We start from the raw sequence: 17,132 nt of genomic DNA, 5'->3' as shown, positions 1-17,132 counted from the left end.
TAGACGGAGTTTCGTTACGATTGAAAAATCAAAGTATTTCCAGTAACGCTTAGACTCGACAGAGAAACAAGCTACACTGAATAGAAATGTACTTTTATTCAACGTCGATATCTCTTCGACGAGAAACTCGCGCGAGGCGAAGATATTTCTCAAACTTGATGCACCAGACGCATCGAGAGAAAAACAATGATAAAGAGATGCCTTATACTGCTTTATTGTAAAGTACACCGTGCTTTCTTTGAAGGTATTAAAGAGGAAAAGAAAGTAGAAGTTGATAAGATAATTGAAGACAGTACTTTCGCATCTTGTCGCATAAAAGAAATTGCAAATGATCGCGACTGTCTCAACTGGCGAACCTTAGAAAGATTGAGAATGGGAGAAAAGTCATATGATGAATGCGTCGAATTAAATGTTCTTATTTGTCTTTTTTTTTTTTTTACGATCGACGCATGTGAAAGAACTGTGAGGAATAGTTTTAATTGAGAGCGGATATACGGTTAGTCTTTCCATGAACTTGACTATCTACTTTCTGCTACTACAGACGTGGATGTTATCCAAAATTTAATACAGTTTCTCACTGTCGCAGTGAAGCTGTGTTAAACAAAGCTCTTATTTTATTATCCATCCAAAAGTGTAATTAAATACCGAGATAGCGATCGGAGAAATAACTCCTGCAACTCGCAGGGACGGGAGCGTGCCTTTCGCTATTTTTCATCTACAAACTCTGATTGATTTAATTGAAATTTTGATTGAGCTCGGTAGCGAGAAAACCGTTAATTTTTTTTTTTTTTATTTTTTTTTTAATCGACCTAAGATCACGATTTGATCGTCTTTTATTTAGACGTAATTTACGTAAAGAATTACTGCTCGTTATTTTAACATCAACCGGGAAACGAGAACCGAGTGAGAGATTGTTGGATAATTATCCAATGATGAAGTACATACGTACTTACAATCCATCGTATAAGAGAACGGCAATTATTTAATTGCCGGCCATTCGACAGACTGACGTCAATGGCATCGAATTCTTTTCGATAAAATATAACGCGACAATCGCTGTATATCACAATGAAATTGTTCAATGAATGAAGATCTCTGACTTAACGAGAACGATAATGAAACTCAACAATCAAGCGTGACTTCGCGCTTACTTTAGGCGATCACGGCGATCCGACATGGAGACTTACGCATATTACGTTCGTACGACTGTAGTGTTATAAAATAACATAATGTCAAAGAGAACCTTTTTTTTTTTACGAAGTGTTACTTAAAATACAACGTTACTGTAAACATTTTTTGTCCCGTGCTGTTGAAAGAAATGAAACAATATCATCAAAAATTGGTTTCTAGACGTAAAGAAAAGCGACGCCTTTCATTGCAACAATAACTATTTTAAGTAACGCACGTTAAGCATAATTTCGTATCGCGAAAGTGCGACACGATTTTCAATCTGCCTTATACGAAATATGTACGTGTATAAAGTACCTGAGAAATCAAAACGCTACTTATATCTATTCTATGCACGCGGTTGAAGGAATACCTGGTAATATTGTAACGATCGTGTCACGCTTATCATTTTACTGAATAGACATTTTATATCGCATAGATTATTAGATATACGTGCATGCATTTTGTTTTTCATTATTATCAAAGGGAATCGTATGGTATTACGATGCTCTATAAGAAAAAAAAAAAAAAAAAAATTTTTTTAATATTCAGTTCGATAAGCGAACAAAGTATTACGATATTCAGTATATTTGAAAACCATCGTTTGGCCCCTTTGCAGTGTTAATGCATTTTTAAAACATTTATTTTAAGCGAGTCGAAATTAAATCGAGTTGAATCGACTCGATGATTAAATTTACTTAAATAAAATGATAAGAAGATGATGGAGTTAATCGTCATGCGTTAGGAATTGCATCTGTAAGAAACGATGGTTTTGAAAGCCGCTAAAATTACGTTAGCGATAATATTCTTAGAAGTAGATATGTAACAGCGCTTCTACTTGAGACACGAGTGAGACATTTCAGGGGAAAATATCAGCCAACTAAAAAAAAAAAAAAAAAAAAAAAAAGAAAAAACAGGGTATACGTAAAGATCAAAAACGCTTAGTCTTTAATTACATTAATTATTCGTCTATGTCGTGTTTGATGCTCAATTGGAAGCGATGGGCGCAATTTATGATATGGTAATTACGTTTTAAATCACGTTTCGTGAGTTATGTCATATTACTTATTGATTTCTTCTTCTGAAGATTAATATCTCCATAATTTCAACTGAGATTTTATTATCAGTGACAATAAGACTGTCGCAGTTCCCGACGAACTGTAATGCCCCCCCCCCTCTTTTTTTTTTAACCCTAATCGGAAATTTTTTATCTTCTGTAATGGAAACTTTTTATTTCCTTCGAATATTCCTCACATCAAAGTGAGGCGCGTAAATAGCGTTACTTTACAATTACCGAGATTCAAATCGTTTTCACTTCGATATAGACACATTATACATCACGATACAATCGCCAAATTGGTTTGCTCAACTCACCGTGTGATTACCTCGCGGTACACCGGCTTTCAGACTTTCCTTGTGCTTACTATATCAAACCGAGCCGCCATACAGTTGTAAAGTAACGTCCGAATATTACTAACAATATTTTTTTTTTTCCACTTGGAGTATTATACACTCAAGTATTATACTACATTTTAAACATTTCAAATAAATTCTGGATTTTTGTTCAGAGAAAAGTTCTTTCGTTATTCTTTATCTACCTTCTTCGTTCCTGTACGAAAACAATTCCTAGTCCTGAAAATGACTCCCTATCGTCCAAAAAAAAAAAAAAATTTTTTTATAATAATAATACTTAATAATAACGATAATAATAAATGCAATAATACGGCACGTCTCGCAACGTTCGAATGATATAATATATGTCGCCAATGACGACGTTCGCGATCGCGGTGTATTGCCGAAAGTTCAATGGTACGGCGCGCCGGCAAGTATATCCGCAATAATAATGCGCCTGCAATTGATACAGAGGTACGATGATTGCCGTGTTCCTACGTCCGTTTGCGGCGGCCTTAGTGAAGTCGGCGCGAAGGTAGGGATATAAGGGGTTAAAGGGCACACCCACTATGTTATTACGACTCACACCTGTACCCACGTGTGGTAGGCCAGCGCGGAACGATTTTTCTGCTTAAGAGAATCTACTTAATGGTACGACGCTGCCCTCTTCTCTCTCTCTCTTTCTCTCTCTATCTTTTTTCCTCTCTCTCTCTCTCTCCCGGCAACAACAATAAGTTGGAGTTGCAAGTAAAATTATTATCGTCGTTCTTCTGCGAACGAATGTCGCGCACGCGAATACGGCGGGCCTTGGTTACCACGACTCATCCGAAATAATATTACGAAGATAGAAAATAAGGGATAATGGAAGAAACGTAATCGCGAAGCTGCGCGTATGTCGTAACGACTCGAATAACGACTCGGTAATTCGAAAAATAATTTGAAATAAAATGAACGGAATTGCATATATGATAAAAGAAAAAAAAAAAGAAAAAAAAATAATAATAAATAAAAAAAAAAGGGAATAGAAATATTTCAGATTCGCTCTTTCCCACTGTTACACCTTATTACAATTCGCGGCATCGGTCTGAGACTCATCCAAACGGGAAAACTTGAACTTGGCCATTTCGAGCCCTAAGCGACAGACGGCAAACGAGCGAGGACTGAATTATTTTTTACGGAAAGGAGCCTCGAACGAGCAAATGGGCCGCGTCTTACTGCCGCTCTATGACTCCTACGGGGTTTATTCGTCCCTTCTTACTTTCAGTTGTTTTCTCTCTATCGTCTTACAACCCCTACTTCAGCTTGGCTTACTTAAGCAGGCGAGGTCGCCTCTCCACCCACCGGTTGGAGAGTCACCTCGCCTGGCAAGGGTTGAGCCGCTGGGCGAGCTGTAAATTACCAAGAGGGCATTTTGATTAAATTTTTTATGGTAGTAGACCGGTTACAGCTCGAGGGGGGACTGACGTAACGTCGGCTGATTTAATGTGTACGTTACTACAGCGTCGCTTTTATTCGCCATTCGCGCGGCGAATTTCTGATTAGAAGTAATAACTCCGAAGTTGTCTAAGCGTTATCTGGTAAGAAAAAAGAACAGTTGTCGCGCGATAATTTGGCGATAATTAAAACGCCACGGGGGACTACATCGAGCTAAAAAATGGAATGTATTTTGCATATTTATCATTAAATCGCCATTTAAAAAAAAATGTTACGAATTAAGTATTATCGTTTTTTTTTTCATTTTTGAAAGAGAAAGAAAAAAAAAATGTTAACATGTATTATACTGCGGAATAACTTTCTGTGAAGATAAGACAGGCAAGTCGACCCGACAAGCAGAAACGCGACAAATGAGAAGTAAAGACCGCTCTCGAAGACCCTTGCTTATGAAACGTCCACTAAAAGACGCGTTTAGTCAAAGACCGCGGGGGCGAAGTGGCTCAACAAGTGTTACGCCAAAACGAGCTTGCGTCTCTACGGTCTCTCGTCGATCCGCGACGCGCTTGTCCGCCCCGCGCGTGGTCAACGGGGCGTTTCTCTCCCGTCCGAGAGATCGCGTGGGAGAATCGCATATTAATTTCACCGATATCATTTCCTTCCCGCGAAAGCTCAGTCTGGGCTCCCAGCTTATCGTCGAACGGCGCAGGAGTAAAGTCCGAGCGAAGAACGCGTGCCCCCCCCCTGACGTCATCCCCGACGGACTCGTCACCCGATCGTTCTTTTCGTATGAAGTATCGCAAACCTGATTACCTAATTGTAAAGAGTGGATTAAGACAAACGAGCCGAGATATCGCGATACGCGCGACAGCGGAAAGATCCCCGGTGATGCCAACGCGATGCGAGTTCGGTAGGGTCGCGGAGGGACATCCAGGGAGGTAAACGGGGAGAGGATGCTTCGCAATCGGGCGCGCGCGCGCACGTGGCCGCGAGAGGGTGAAGTCGCGGGCGGAGGAAGATCGGGGAGAGAGTGGAGGATCAGAGAGGGAATGGAGGCGCGGACGAGAGTAGGCCGAGGCTCCGCCTCCGCGAGGTAACTCGGAGTACGGCGCGTCATTCATGGCCGAGCTAAAGGCTGCGCCACTGTTCGGGTCCGTCCGGCTGCTGCGGCTCACCAGAGGATACACTACGGCGCGGACACCTGTCTCCCCCGCAGCGTCCGCATCCGCCGTCGCGCCGTCGTCGCCGCGTTCTCCGTCGCGTCGCCGCCGCTCCCGGAGTCGCCAACCGCCACGCCGCGACGATGCCCTTGCGTCCACGGCGTTCGCAGGTGCGCCGCGTACCGCGCGAGTAAGGTACCGGTCGATGGTGCGGTGCTCGAAAAATTCGCGGATCGTCAAGCCGTCCCGCGCGGCAGGCTCCCGTCGACGGGAAGAGGCCACCGGCGCCCTAGTACCGGCGGACCCGAGTGCCGGTGCGGGCACGGGTGTGGGTTAAGGGCGCGAGTGACACGCGCGCAGTGTGCAAGTGAGCGGTAACGTTTGAGTGAATTATCGAAACGGGAGAGAGGGAGAGAGAGAGAGAGAGAGAACGCGAGAGAAAGAGCCAGGGTATCTAAGGAAGAGCAAAGAAAGAGTGCACAATTGACTTAGACGACGGAAGTACCATCGACATTCGTGGTGGAAGGGTGGCGGATGCACCGCGGAGGCGGAAGTGCCGGAGGCGCAGCCGGGGGTGGTATCGTCGGTGGTGCCGGCGGAAGTCACCGTGCCCTCGAACTAGAACATCCGTCGGCGATGCCGGGCGCACCCGGCTTCCATTGGGGGGCGATGTTCGCGGGTCACCACGCGGCCGCCGCCGCGGGTATGATGCAGCCCCCCATGTCAGCGGGTGGCGAGTACGTGCCGACCGCGGCGCATCACGGGCCCGCGCACCCCGCGATGCCTATGGACCTACACGTTCATCAGGGGTTTCCCTATTTCCCTACCAGGTTAGTACGAGACTCGTGACTCCTCGCCTCGTGTCGACGTAACGCTTAGTTTCTTCGTCATCGAAAATTCCGACGAATTAATAAAATAAAACTTGTACAAACAAGACGTTTTTGCAAGCGTTTTATCGAATACTTTAAACAACCTGCGGCATCGAGTTTCGACTTTATTTAAACGTATATTTAAATGTATGAATTATTTGTAATTAAAATTATTTTAATAATCAAATACGCGAGTTTATCTTCTCGAATCGTACAATATAAATTTATGCGCGAAAGAGAAAGAGAGAGAGAGAGAGAGAGAGAGAGAGAGAGAGAGAGAGAGAGAGAGAGAGAGAGAGAGAGAGAGAGAGAGAGAGAGAGAGTTGAAAGTAGTCTTCGTGGAAAGAACGACATGAACTATATTACCACGGTGCCTAGCCTGATGCCGTCGCATCTACCGTCACCCAGTCTATCTAGATGCACCGGTAAATGGAGAGGTCGCTTGTTTTAGCCTCGGTTGTTTGCCTAGTCAATATTTCTTCGTTGGGGAAGTACTCCCATATTTGCCCATTTCAGCAAATACTTGGAAAAGTACTAGATATTTTTTAATCTACACGAGTACTCTGTTAATATTCCGATTGGCGGCCGTAAGTTCACGTTTATAATTTGCAAAACCAAATGCATTATATCAATCTCAAATACTTTTACAAGAAAATATTTTTTTAATTATTTTACGAAAAAAAAAATTTTTTTTAATAAAAAATAAAATAAAATAATAAAAATAGATTACATGTGTGAATTCAATTTCAACGAAACGAGATAAACAATATCAGCGCCTTTATTTCAAAGTACGGCGGTATCGTTCTTTCTTAATACGAATATACACACGGAGACTTTCACACACACGCTCTCCATCGTCTACCGTAATTATTAACACTCCATGCCCGTACGGCGCGATGTATAATCGCTCGGAGGAAAGTAACGCGTAAGAACAGTTCTTGTAATTACACTCTTCGTGTGCTTAATATCCCAGCAAATTGTATTAAGATTTTTTCATTTCGTAACTACTAATCTGCCCGAGGAAAATGTGAAACACATATACGTCCGGCTGAATTCGCGTCTGCGTTTTCGATTGCGTTCACACCCGCGTATTTATATAAAGATACATTTTTCGTCTGATTGTCTCTACGTGAGAAGTCCGACGCGATGTCAAATCAGTCGAGCTTGTCAACACTTAGCGGCGATAAACCACATTTTGCAAAAATGTTTACTCTAATCTTTGTAATGTTGCAAGTAAAAAGCATTATCGTTATTTTATTTATAAATATAATATAATGTATTAAATAATAAAATATATAATAATATAACATAATGTATTAAAAATACAATTAAATTTTTTAAAAATATATTAAGTGAAAAACTTGTTCGGCAAGAACGAATAAACATTTTTACAAGTGTCGCATCGACGCGATAGCTAGTATCAACGCCAAGGATGGAGTAAGCAAATTACGTGCTAATAAGTACCGGAAAGAACACTCGCGGTGCATCACGAAGGGAGCGAGAATGCGCTAGACGCGGGGCACACGCCCGGCAAAAAACTTATTATAATGCCCGCCTCGTACGAGTTATTAGCATTCCGCTATCAATTATCCTGCCGTCGTGCTTTCGATGTCGGAGCAACTAGTAGGAACGTCTGTCGCTCTGTATTTATAAAACGTATAATCACGCCGTCGCGATCGTAACGAGGAAAACCTCTAAAGGGTGTTCCGAAATCTGCGGTATACAAAAGAGAGTTAAATTAAGTTGCTTTTTGCATAGAGAGAAGTAAATCATCGACAAATTTCTGTGCCATTTTTTTTTTTTTTTTTGTAATATTTTATCACGCCGTTTTCTCCGAAATATACGCTTTTATTTTTTTTTTATAACGATAAATATAACGTAGATATGAAATCCTTGCGAAAACAATTAATTCTTTAATAATCTGATTATTTGAAAATATAATCTTTGTTCCATTGGGTCCGGGACGGTTTATTTCTGGACACCTAGTGTGTAACGTAGTGACAGCGCGAATGACACTGACATATCGTCGTCTCGATACGACGCCACTCGAGAAGTACAGTGTTTGGATCGCTATGATTTTAACTCTGGTATATAATTCTCGTCTATCTTCCGCGTAATCGATAGGTGATTGCCCCGGCATGATTCACTCAACGTGTTTCGTTACGCAAAGACAATCAATTAATAATAAACTTTTTTTTTCGAATTTTTTTTTTTTTTTTCTTTTTTTCCACGCAAGATTTTTCGTTCCGGTGAATATTCCGGTTGATGGCTCGCGCGTTTGTCCATAGAAATCATCTTTTCACCTCGCCCGTTCGCTCGAGGAATGCCGGTGGAACGGTTGTCGCGCCACAGAAATGATAATTTAACGAAAACTGGTGGAGCATTTGACACCGATTCGCATCGATATGAATAAGAAGCAGCGTTTGCTTGTCAAGCCGAGCGTTAGTGGCCGTTCCGAATCGTTTGCCACAAAAGACCGCGGTATTTGCATTGATTCTTTAGAAGCTACTGTGCTGCTTCACGCCTTTTTCTTTTTTTTTTGGCAAGAAGACAAGTGTCCCGCGGTCAATGCGGCTCATTAATTAGACAGGTCGTTCGCCTGTTTCCGAATCGGACGCGGGATGTACTCACGCTGACGTCGAGATGGAAAATTCAATGTAAGATTGTAAAGCGCAGTTGTTCGCGAAAAAAAAAAAAAGTTATTAGACGTTTAGCGCGACAGAGGACCTATTGTTGCGGGATTCACGCATGGTACACGCGTCTCTGCGATAACGTCAGTATCGCATCTCGTAATTCTGATACTAATTATTTAATCACAGACATAGCAATCGATTCGTATATTCGGAACGTATATAAACTATGTCTCAAGACCGACATACTACCCAGATATACTAACATTTATCTACACCCGGCTATCTGCACCTAAGTTTGTATTAAAATTTCGCTTGTCACATATAGAGAGACGGAAGACGAAGATCCTCGGTGAGGTTCCGTACAAAGTGTCGACATATTTAAATCGGAGAAAAAGGTTGTAAAAATGTAATAAATATATACGGCGCGGCTTGCGAAGTGAAACGAACTAGTTCGACATGGCCGCTGAAATTTTTCCTTTCCGCGTTCGTTCTCGCGCGGAAATTCGGTCTAATTATCGCCGCGTCGCGCGTAAGTGTGCGTCCGAAGACACGGAGACACGGTCGCACAGACATTGAGAGCGTTATTGAATGATGGGTCAGCCAACTACTAATGGGGCCGGACGCGCGCGAACACAAGGGATTATAAGAAGCGCGCGAGTATAGCTTGCGGCGAGTCAAGGTTGTTGCTGGAGTTACTCATATATTACATATCCGCCACCGATGGACCGTCTTTTTTTTTTTTTTTTTTTTTTTGTCGACGATGATCTTATCAGCGCGCGTCTTCCCCAAATTTATCCGCAACGGCGAGACGGACGGTCGGTGTTTTCGCGGGTTTCTCGATACGGCGCGTTCGTTATTTCATCTTTCATCTAAAAGAACCTTCACCGCGGAAGTTGAAGGATCTCGTGCCTCAACAGGACGAGGCCCGCCACTAGTCCTGATCGAATCCGAGGCCAGAGGCGTGCATAGTTTAGCGCAGAGGTCTTTGCCCTTGCGGTGCCCTTACGCGTCGAGTCTCTAGGGCGTTTAATTCGAGCGTGATATCGCCTTTCTCGCGAATCCTCCGCGCGTACGAGAGCGCGTATAATCCGCGGTTTCTACACGCAGCAGCGTTACGTCACGGGGCTTCTGCACGTTAGATAAATCCTGTGGGGTCAGAGAAAGTCAAGGAATGCGGCGACAGTCAATAAAACGCATCGAGCCCGTCGGTCCTATATACGTCCCACCGATATTTGCTCCGGAATCAAAAGGTCGCTGCCACGAACGACTACGACGAATGATCTCCGGCTGCGTTCTTACTGCCGCGATTTTGCGCCGCTTCCCGAACCAGCTCCTTAAAATCTTTGCTCCCGCGATTGCAACGCAAACTAATTCGCACCCCCGAGCCCGCGCCGAAAACCCGTTTCTATCCGTATTTTTTCTCCGCCAACCACCCACCGATCCCTTTGGTATCCCCGTCCCTCTCGGTCGTCCCCCTTTATTCTTTCCTCTCGCCCCTTCCTCTTCCCTCGACACCGGCCCCGTGTCCCTTTCGCGCACATCTCCGCGTTCTCCTCTCCCCGTTCTTACTTTATCTCTGTCCCTTCGTCCGCCCTTGCTTCCTCGGCTATACCACCGTGCAGCCCGGTAGTTGGATGCGCTGACTTTTTTCTCGGCTATCGGCCAGTGGATCGCAGCGCGATCCGCTGGACTGCAATCAGAATTGATTATAGCCTGCCGAAACTCCGGCGCGGCGCGTTCATATTATACAACTCGCCTGCGGCCCTCGTTCCTTCCTCGCTCTTTCCTCTCGCATCTTCCCCGCTCGTTGGAACCGCGTCGTCGTCGTCGTCTCGTGCGCGACGTCAACCTATTCGCTCGCCCGTGCAAAACGACAATCACGAGAAACGCGCCATCCTCCGACTTTAATAACATTCCGGAAAATCGATCTCCCGCCGTTTTTTGGCGAATCCGTATCATCGCCCGTTACGCCGATCATCAACCGATTGCTTATCGCGGCGAGGCGCGGGAGAAAACACGATATCCACGAGTTTTATAATATAATATATAATACGTCCGTGGTAATGATCAAGTCGCGTCGCCGATCGCAACCCATTCGCGCAATGTAAAAAGCACACGAGGGGCGGCATTGCTCTTCCGAGTTTTTTCGATCTTTTTAGCTAGCGAATTCTGAACTCCCCCTCATTCTGCCCCCCTCCCCCTCATTTTCGATGTTAGACCGTCTCCTTCTTTTCTTTCGCTTCATCAACTTTTATTATCCCCGGCAATCCCGGAACGATTATTAGTTGTGAGAACGTTCACAGATTTAATGCGTGTTTCTCGATAATAATACTTTACGCGCGAGATATTTCGTCGAAAGTCAGCGAAACGCGGAAAGTGCAACCACGGCTGGAATCGACCACCCGTCGCCGCGTTTTGCGAGCACCGCGGCGCTGTGCAACGCGCTTCTTGCATACTCTCGCGCTACGATCGGCAATCAGAAAGGTATCTCGGAAAGCTTTTAGAACGTACGAAGTGAAGCAATATTCTGCAGCATCGGAAACGTTAATTAATGGGTCGTACATCAGTGAATTCTGCAAGTGTGCGCGCGTGTGCGTGTGTGGCGCAGAAGTGATTTAATATCCACTTTAATTAGTTTGAAAAACGCCCATTGAGAAAAGGGGGGCTACCGACCCCCCCCCTCCCTCCCTCCTCTTCCTTCTCACCCTCCCGACGTCTTGCACGCTACTTTGATACGTTTTATTTCAATATACTTGGCGCACCAAGGCCGCTCACGGCGCGGAATTTAGTGTGGTGATACAGACGCACGCGCGCGGTTTCTTTACGAGAACTTCATCCAGCGCGAGCTCGACTCGAAAGGCAATTATACGGCCTGACTCGAAAAAAAAAAAATCAATTTCTATTCTTTTACGCCGAAATCCACGGCGCGCGAGCGCCGTCCGATACGCGAAACGACGCGCGAGTTTCCATTCGGCGATTTATTACGTCGGCCGTCGATAAGGCGGACGATTTGTTCCGACTTTTTCGCTCGCTTAGAACAATGTGCGAGAGAGATCGGACAGCTAGCGATTTTCTTGCACAACGCCCGAGATTTTATCCGTCCCGCGAACCGTATACACGGTCCCCTCTCCCTCCCTTCCGATCGCCGCGCATTCCATTATATTCGATGATATTACTTGAAGCGTAAAACGGCACTTTTTCCGATTCCCGCGCGCGTTGCATTTCCCAGGCGTCGAACCTCCTGGGCCTTTTTGCCCTCGTATTACGTGAAACTTATTACATCTTATGCAACTAATACCGGGATAAGTATTTAAAAACGATCTTTCGCGCCTGAACGGCGTATTCGTGCGCATTAGTCGCTCGCAGAAAATGATGACGATTTGTTTATTGCAGTTAGCGCTTTGATACGGCTAATTGTCGCCGAACAACGGTTTTGAAAAAAAAAAAAACGAAGGCGCGTAATAATTTCGTTTACGAAACTATAATATATCTCTGTATTTATTTATTTACTTATTTATTTAAAATAAAAAAAAAAAAAAAGAGTAATCGTTCGGATACCGCGACGATCTTCGATTATCGGGGCTTTATCTCGAGCTTTTTTTCGAATCGTTAAACAGCACTTTCCTATAATGGTCTAACGTCGAGGTGCACTACGCCACGCTGCAATAAGTCGTTTTCGCGCGGGAATTGGCCTGGCCTCCAATCAAGTTTAATAATGTAGATGCGGATCAGCGGATAAGAACAGGCTACTGATACCGCCGCCGCCGCCGCCGCCGCGTCGGTCTGCTCGTCGGACGAGCCACAAACGGTATACGTTCAGCTCACACTCGATCTTATGCAATTTGCAACATCACGAACCTCGAGGCTCTAAACGCGGTCATTAAGTCGCGGAAATATATTAATGCGGGAACGCGATTTGTCTTTCGTGAAATAATCTTGACGGCAAACGGGACGCCGGGATCTTTCATACTTTTTGACGGCTAAGTTTACCGTCTTATCTCGAGGACGCGACGCGTCGCGAGGTGAACATCTCTCGCTCGAAGTGAAAAATCAATTCTTTCGAAGCGCGGAGGCAAGCCGCGGCGATCCAGAGATTCCGAAGCTGAATTCGCCTTTTCGACGGCACGACTATAAATCGCGAGGAAAGTTTCGGCGGCGTCTCATTGTTACAGCCTGTTGGAAGTTAATAGGCGACGAAGAAACGGCGCAGGCACAGTCGGCAAAGGGAGAAAGAGAGAGAGAGAGAGAAAGAGAGCGGGTGTCGACGTTACATGGGGGAACGGAGTAAAAAAAATGTTTCTACGACCCCTCGGCAGTTTCCGAGCTCCCCAAAGTCTTCGGAGCGTAACTTAGCATACTTTATTTGATTTTTTGTATTGGATAATAGTCTCAGGTAATAGGGTGGCGGCAGCGCAGAGGGGGAGAGGAAGAGAGGACCGAGGAAGAGAGACAGAGAAACGGATGCGGGGAGAGGGACCGAACAAATTTTCACGCCCCCATTACTTGCATTAACGAATTTACATTTTTTAAATGGAAGGGTCGAAACTCTCAGGGTGATAACTTGCGGGTCATTTGTTCCGCGAAGGAACGAAACCGCCGTCGATATTGCGTCTTAATAAAGAACGCTACCGCTACGGAGAGAGAGGGAGATGCGCTCGGCGATTGCGGCTTGGTACACATATTACACCTATCTCTAATAAATAACCCCCGATAAAACGTTGACAGCTATCATAATTGTACGGTGGCGTAACGTTTAATTTTAATGCTTTATTTTTAACGCCGTGAGCAACGTACGTAGTGAAACAAGAGGTCGATTTGTCAGTTATTTAATAGTATCTTTACCTAAGCGAGCTACGACGAAATTGCGGTCGTGATAGCAACTGGATAACACGCTAAAACTGACTGTGCGACTAATGCTAGGTTTACAGCTGGCCGCGGGCGGCGTGAAAATATCAATGGTTACGCTAGACCACTTCCCGCGCTTAACTGGTATCCGAACACCGGTAGCTCCTTGAGAAACTGATGTCGATACGAGCCTATAGTTTAATCCGGGTCACGCAGACCCGAGGGGATGGGCTAGGATTAGAGCACGTAGTTCAGGAGTCGTTATCCCCGACGGTGTTTGCACGTATCTGCGCGCGGGGCACTCTCCTCGTTAATTCAGCCGTATAATTTATGCACGCGAGAAGCATTTATTCCAAGGCCTTCGTACAAACTATTTTTCGCGAAAGTACGCGCCGAAAACTAATTTCATCTCGCACAGAATCGTTCTAAATCATTTGTAGCTGTGACTGACCGGGTAACGCGACGTCTTCGAATCTCGTGATCTTTAAAACATATGTTTCTGATAATAGCTGATGCGGTTGTATCATCAAATGAGAGAGGGGCAGAGGGGGATGGGGGGAGAAGGGATGAGGAATTGGGGGAACGGGCACGGGGCGCGAATCTATACATATTTAATGAGACCGCGCAGTTGTAAAAAGTAGCTAGCGAATCGAGCCCCCAACGGGACGACTCGCGAAGCGGAGCGGAGCGGAGGCCACGGCACGCCGGATACTTTTATTCAAATCTCATCGCGCGGCTCCGCAAAGACGCTGCGGGCGCGAAGGGTGTATCAAAGAAAAATACTCTCGGCGCCTTCCCGCATGCATAACCATAATCCCCATAATGTATATTTCAAAATCTCCCGACAGGGCTCATTACTATTAGATCGATACACACACCCTTCGACTCCTCGGCGCTCGCATCTTCGCGCCCGCGAGGGCACGCGCGCGCGATCTCCCCCGAGTTATGCATATCTATGGTATCTAGATTACTCTACAAGACGTGTAACTTTTTGCGAATTCGTCCGACATCTTAGCTTGTGCCATCGCGCAGCGAGAAATTTTATATTTACATAAATTGCGGAATAATTTTTTTTTTTTTTTTTTTCTTGCTTTTATCTTTTAATTGTAAATAATGTCAGTGCCGAAAGTATAAGACTCGAAGCGGTATAGATAAGCTTCGTTAACAGGAGTACGAATTATTTGTTTCGAGGAACTGCTGAATATCGAATTAATAACACGCTATTACGGCATTTAATGTATCCGTATTTAATGGTATTATTGGAGACGTGAAGAATAAAAGAAGACAGATGTACGCCCGTATGTCGCCTGTGCGCCGGTTAAGCACTGGTAAACTGTGAGTCGGCACCGGTTAGGTTGAGTTGAATCGAGTTGATAAGGTTAACTAAGAGATACGGAGGCGTAGGGAGGTCAAGTGACCACGTGGGCGGCACTACACGTCGTCGGGACATACCATCTATTACCCGTCAGTACGTATGTGTAATTGTATGGGTGCAAACGCAAAGTCGATTTAATATTGTGATAGAAAAACACGCTTGACATATATATTTAAAAAGGCTCGAATCGTTAAAGACAAAGCTTTGACCTAACGAGACATTGAAACATAATGCCTGACAATTTCGACAATTAACTTTACTAATTTAAATTTTAGACTTGTACCGCGTTTTATTATAATTTCCTTTCCTAAAATTTCACAGGTATACCCGCCCGAAGTGGTGAAATTGGCGAGATGTTGGGCGCGATCGCGGGTCCATAAATAATACCATACGCGGCGCAATTAGCCTCGTCGCGGTTTCAATTTAATCGACGAATTACCAATCCTTCGAGGAACGAAGACCCGGTTCTTGCAAGAAAGGCTTCTCGTATATACGGCTCACAATCCGCGTAATGGGACGAAGCCGCGCGGGTAGCCGTTTGCGCTTTGGATTCGATGCCGACATTCAATAATTCGATCGAGAAGCGCATCGCTCCGCGGCGCGAGTGGAAGGGGCCGATTAATCGCCAGATATGGATTCGCGAATCGACCGTCGCGTTGCGAGAACCGGCGGTGTGTGTGCAGCTTCCGATGTCCGCTCCGAATTAAAAACAGATGCCGGCCCCGTAATAGGCGTAACGAGATATAATAACGACGTCAATACTTGGGAGCTCGCGGAATCGCGTTTCAATTTGCTCGTGCAACCCCGCGCGGCTCGTCGGCCGGGGCGCGGCGGGCCGGTGATTTTCGCGAAAACGGTCATCGTTGCGCGCGGCAATCGATAACCTCCGCGGGATAAATGATGATAAGCTTTATGCATAATTTCCGCGATACCGGGCGCAGCGAGATCACATTTGAGATTCGATAAAAATTACACGATATAATGCGGGACGGGACAGGAGGCCAGGGGAGAGGGGGAGGCATTCGTAGCCCGAAGCTAATCGCCGGCGAACCGCCGCGCCGATTCGTATCGTGGCGTTTTTATCGGGCCCGGGCTCGGAAGACGATTACTCCCGGGATCGTGTCTTTAAGACGCGCTCGCCGACGATGCGCCCGTTTTCCTCCCTCCCTCCCGTTCTACCCTCGTCCTCTTCCACTGACAGCGTATACCCGAGCCATAACTTTTGCCATAAAAATCCTTAAACGAGATAAGAAGCTTGTTAATCGATGCACCGTGAAGGAATAAACGGGGAAACTCTGACGCTCGCACGGAGATGACGGTAATGACGCCGATGATGTACAATTTGTTCTATTACGCGGCGCGAATTGTTTTTACGTATCGGCAGAGTTCCGCGTCGCGAATTTTATTCACGGGACGACAATCGCGGTCTATTAATCTCGCGACCAGCCGCTTCCCCTTGCGTCGTTTTACACGCTGTTCCATCACGTTCAGATATCACGTACCGATATCGTAATCTCATATCCCCTTTATTTACACGTTCTACTAGAAATCCTGTTCATTTATCAGTTATATTCACTTCTGTAAAACGTTGTACAACACGGTTGTGTCCTCGAAATTTAATTTATCGCCGTTTCATAAAACGCAGAATTTTTTCTCTCAGTCTAAGCACGCTTGCGAGGGAACGTGGTGTCTTCGTGGGTGCGATCTAATTCGAGTTCAAATTCGTGCGGATCTGAAACCGGTGAAAACGGATCGGAATGTGATCGGAAACTGAGTCGGTGGGTAGCAGATTCGCAAACGAGACGGTATGATTATCTCGCGAAAGAGTAACGAATTTCGATCCGATGCAAATGAGGCGGTTCTGTGGGCATATCGTAGGTCCAGTGGGACCCCCTAAACCTCAGGCCACGCGCACGTGCATGCACGCACGCACGCACGCACGCACGCACGCACGCATACGCTTAGTACGCGCGTGCTGTAAGTTAGCCGCGCGAGCGGACACACGCAGACATTTAGGCGCCACGGTTTTCGAGCCAATAAATCTAGAGCGCCTCATTACTAAGCTTGTCCCTTTAATTGAAATCTCGTGTTTTTCCAAACACCTTTTTGCTAGTCGCGCGACCCAGAGGTTTTATTTAAAGATCAGCGACACCTCGGGCCGATATCTTGGCATTACAGTTGAAATGCTCCGATATACATCGCGGTTTCTTACGGTTTATATTAAAAAAATTTTTCAATTTTTTCGCGTGCAGTATATTTT

The 17,132-nt window shown here is 45.4% G+C and overlaps 1 protein-coding gene across 1 annotated transcript in view; it reads left to right on the top strand.

The window, feature by feature from the left end:
• Positions 1-2,825: 2,825 nt before the first annotated feature.
• LOC139105700 (protein trachealess-like) overlaps positions 2,826-17,132 on the top strand; it is a 73,421-nt gene continuing 59,114 nt past the window's right edge. The window contains exon 1 of the mRNA XM_070661950.1: positions 2,826-5,980. Coding sequence (XP_070518051.1) covers positions 5,685-5,980 — 296 coding nt within the window. The 5' untranslated portion in view covers positions 2,826-5,684. The remainder of the gene's footprint in view (positions 5,981-17,132) is intronic.

This window comes from Cardiocondyla obscurior, linkage group LG01 (genome assembly GCF_019399895.1).
Source record: "Cardiocondyla obscurior isolate alpha-2009 linkage group LG01, Cobs3.1, whole genome shotgun sequence".
NCBI classification, from domain to species: Eukaryota; Metazoa; Arthropoda; class Insecta; order Hymenoptera; family Formicidae; genus Cardiocondyla; species Cardiocondyla obscurior.
Note: the sequence above shows the minus strand (reverse complement) of the source record. Positions and strands in the feature narration are given on the sequence as shown.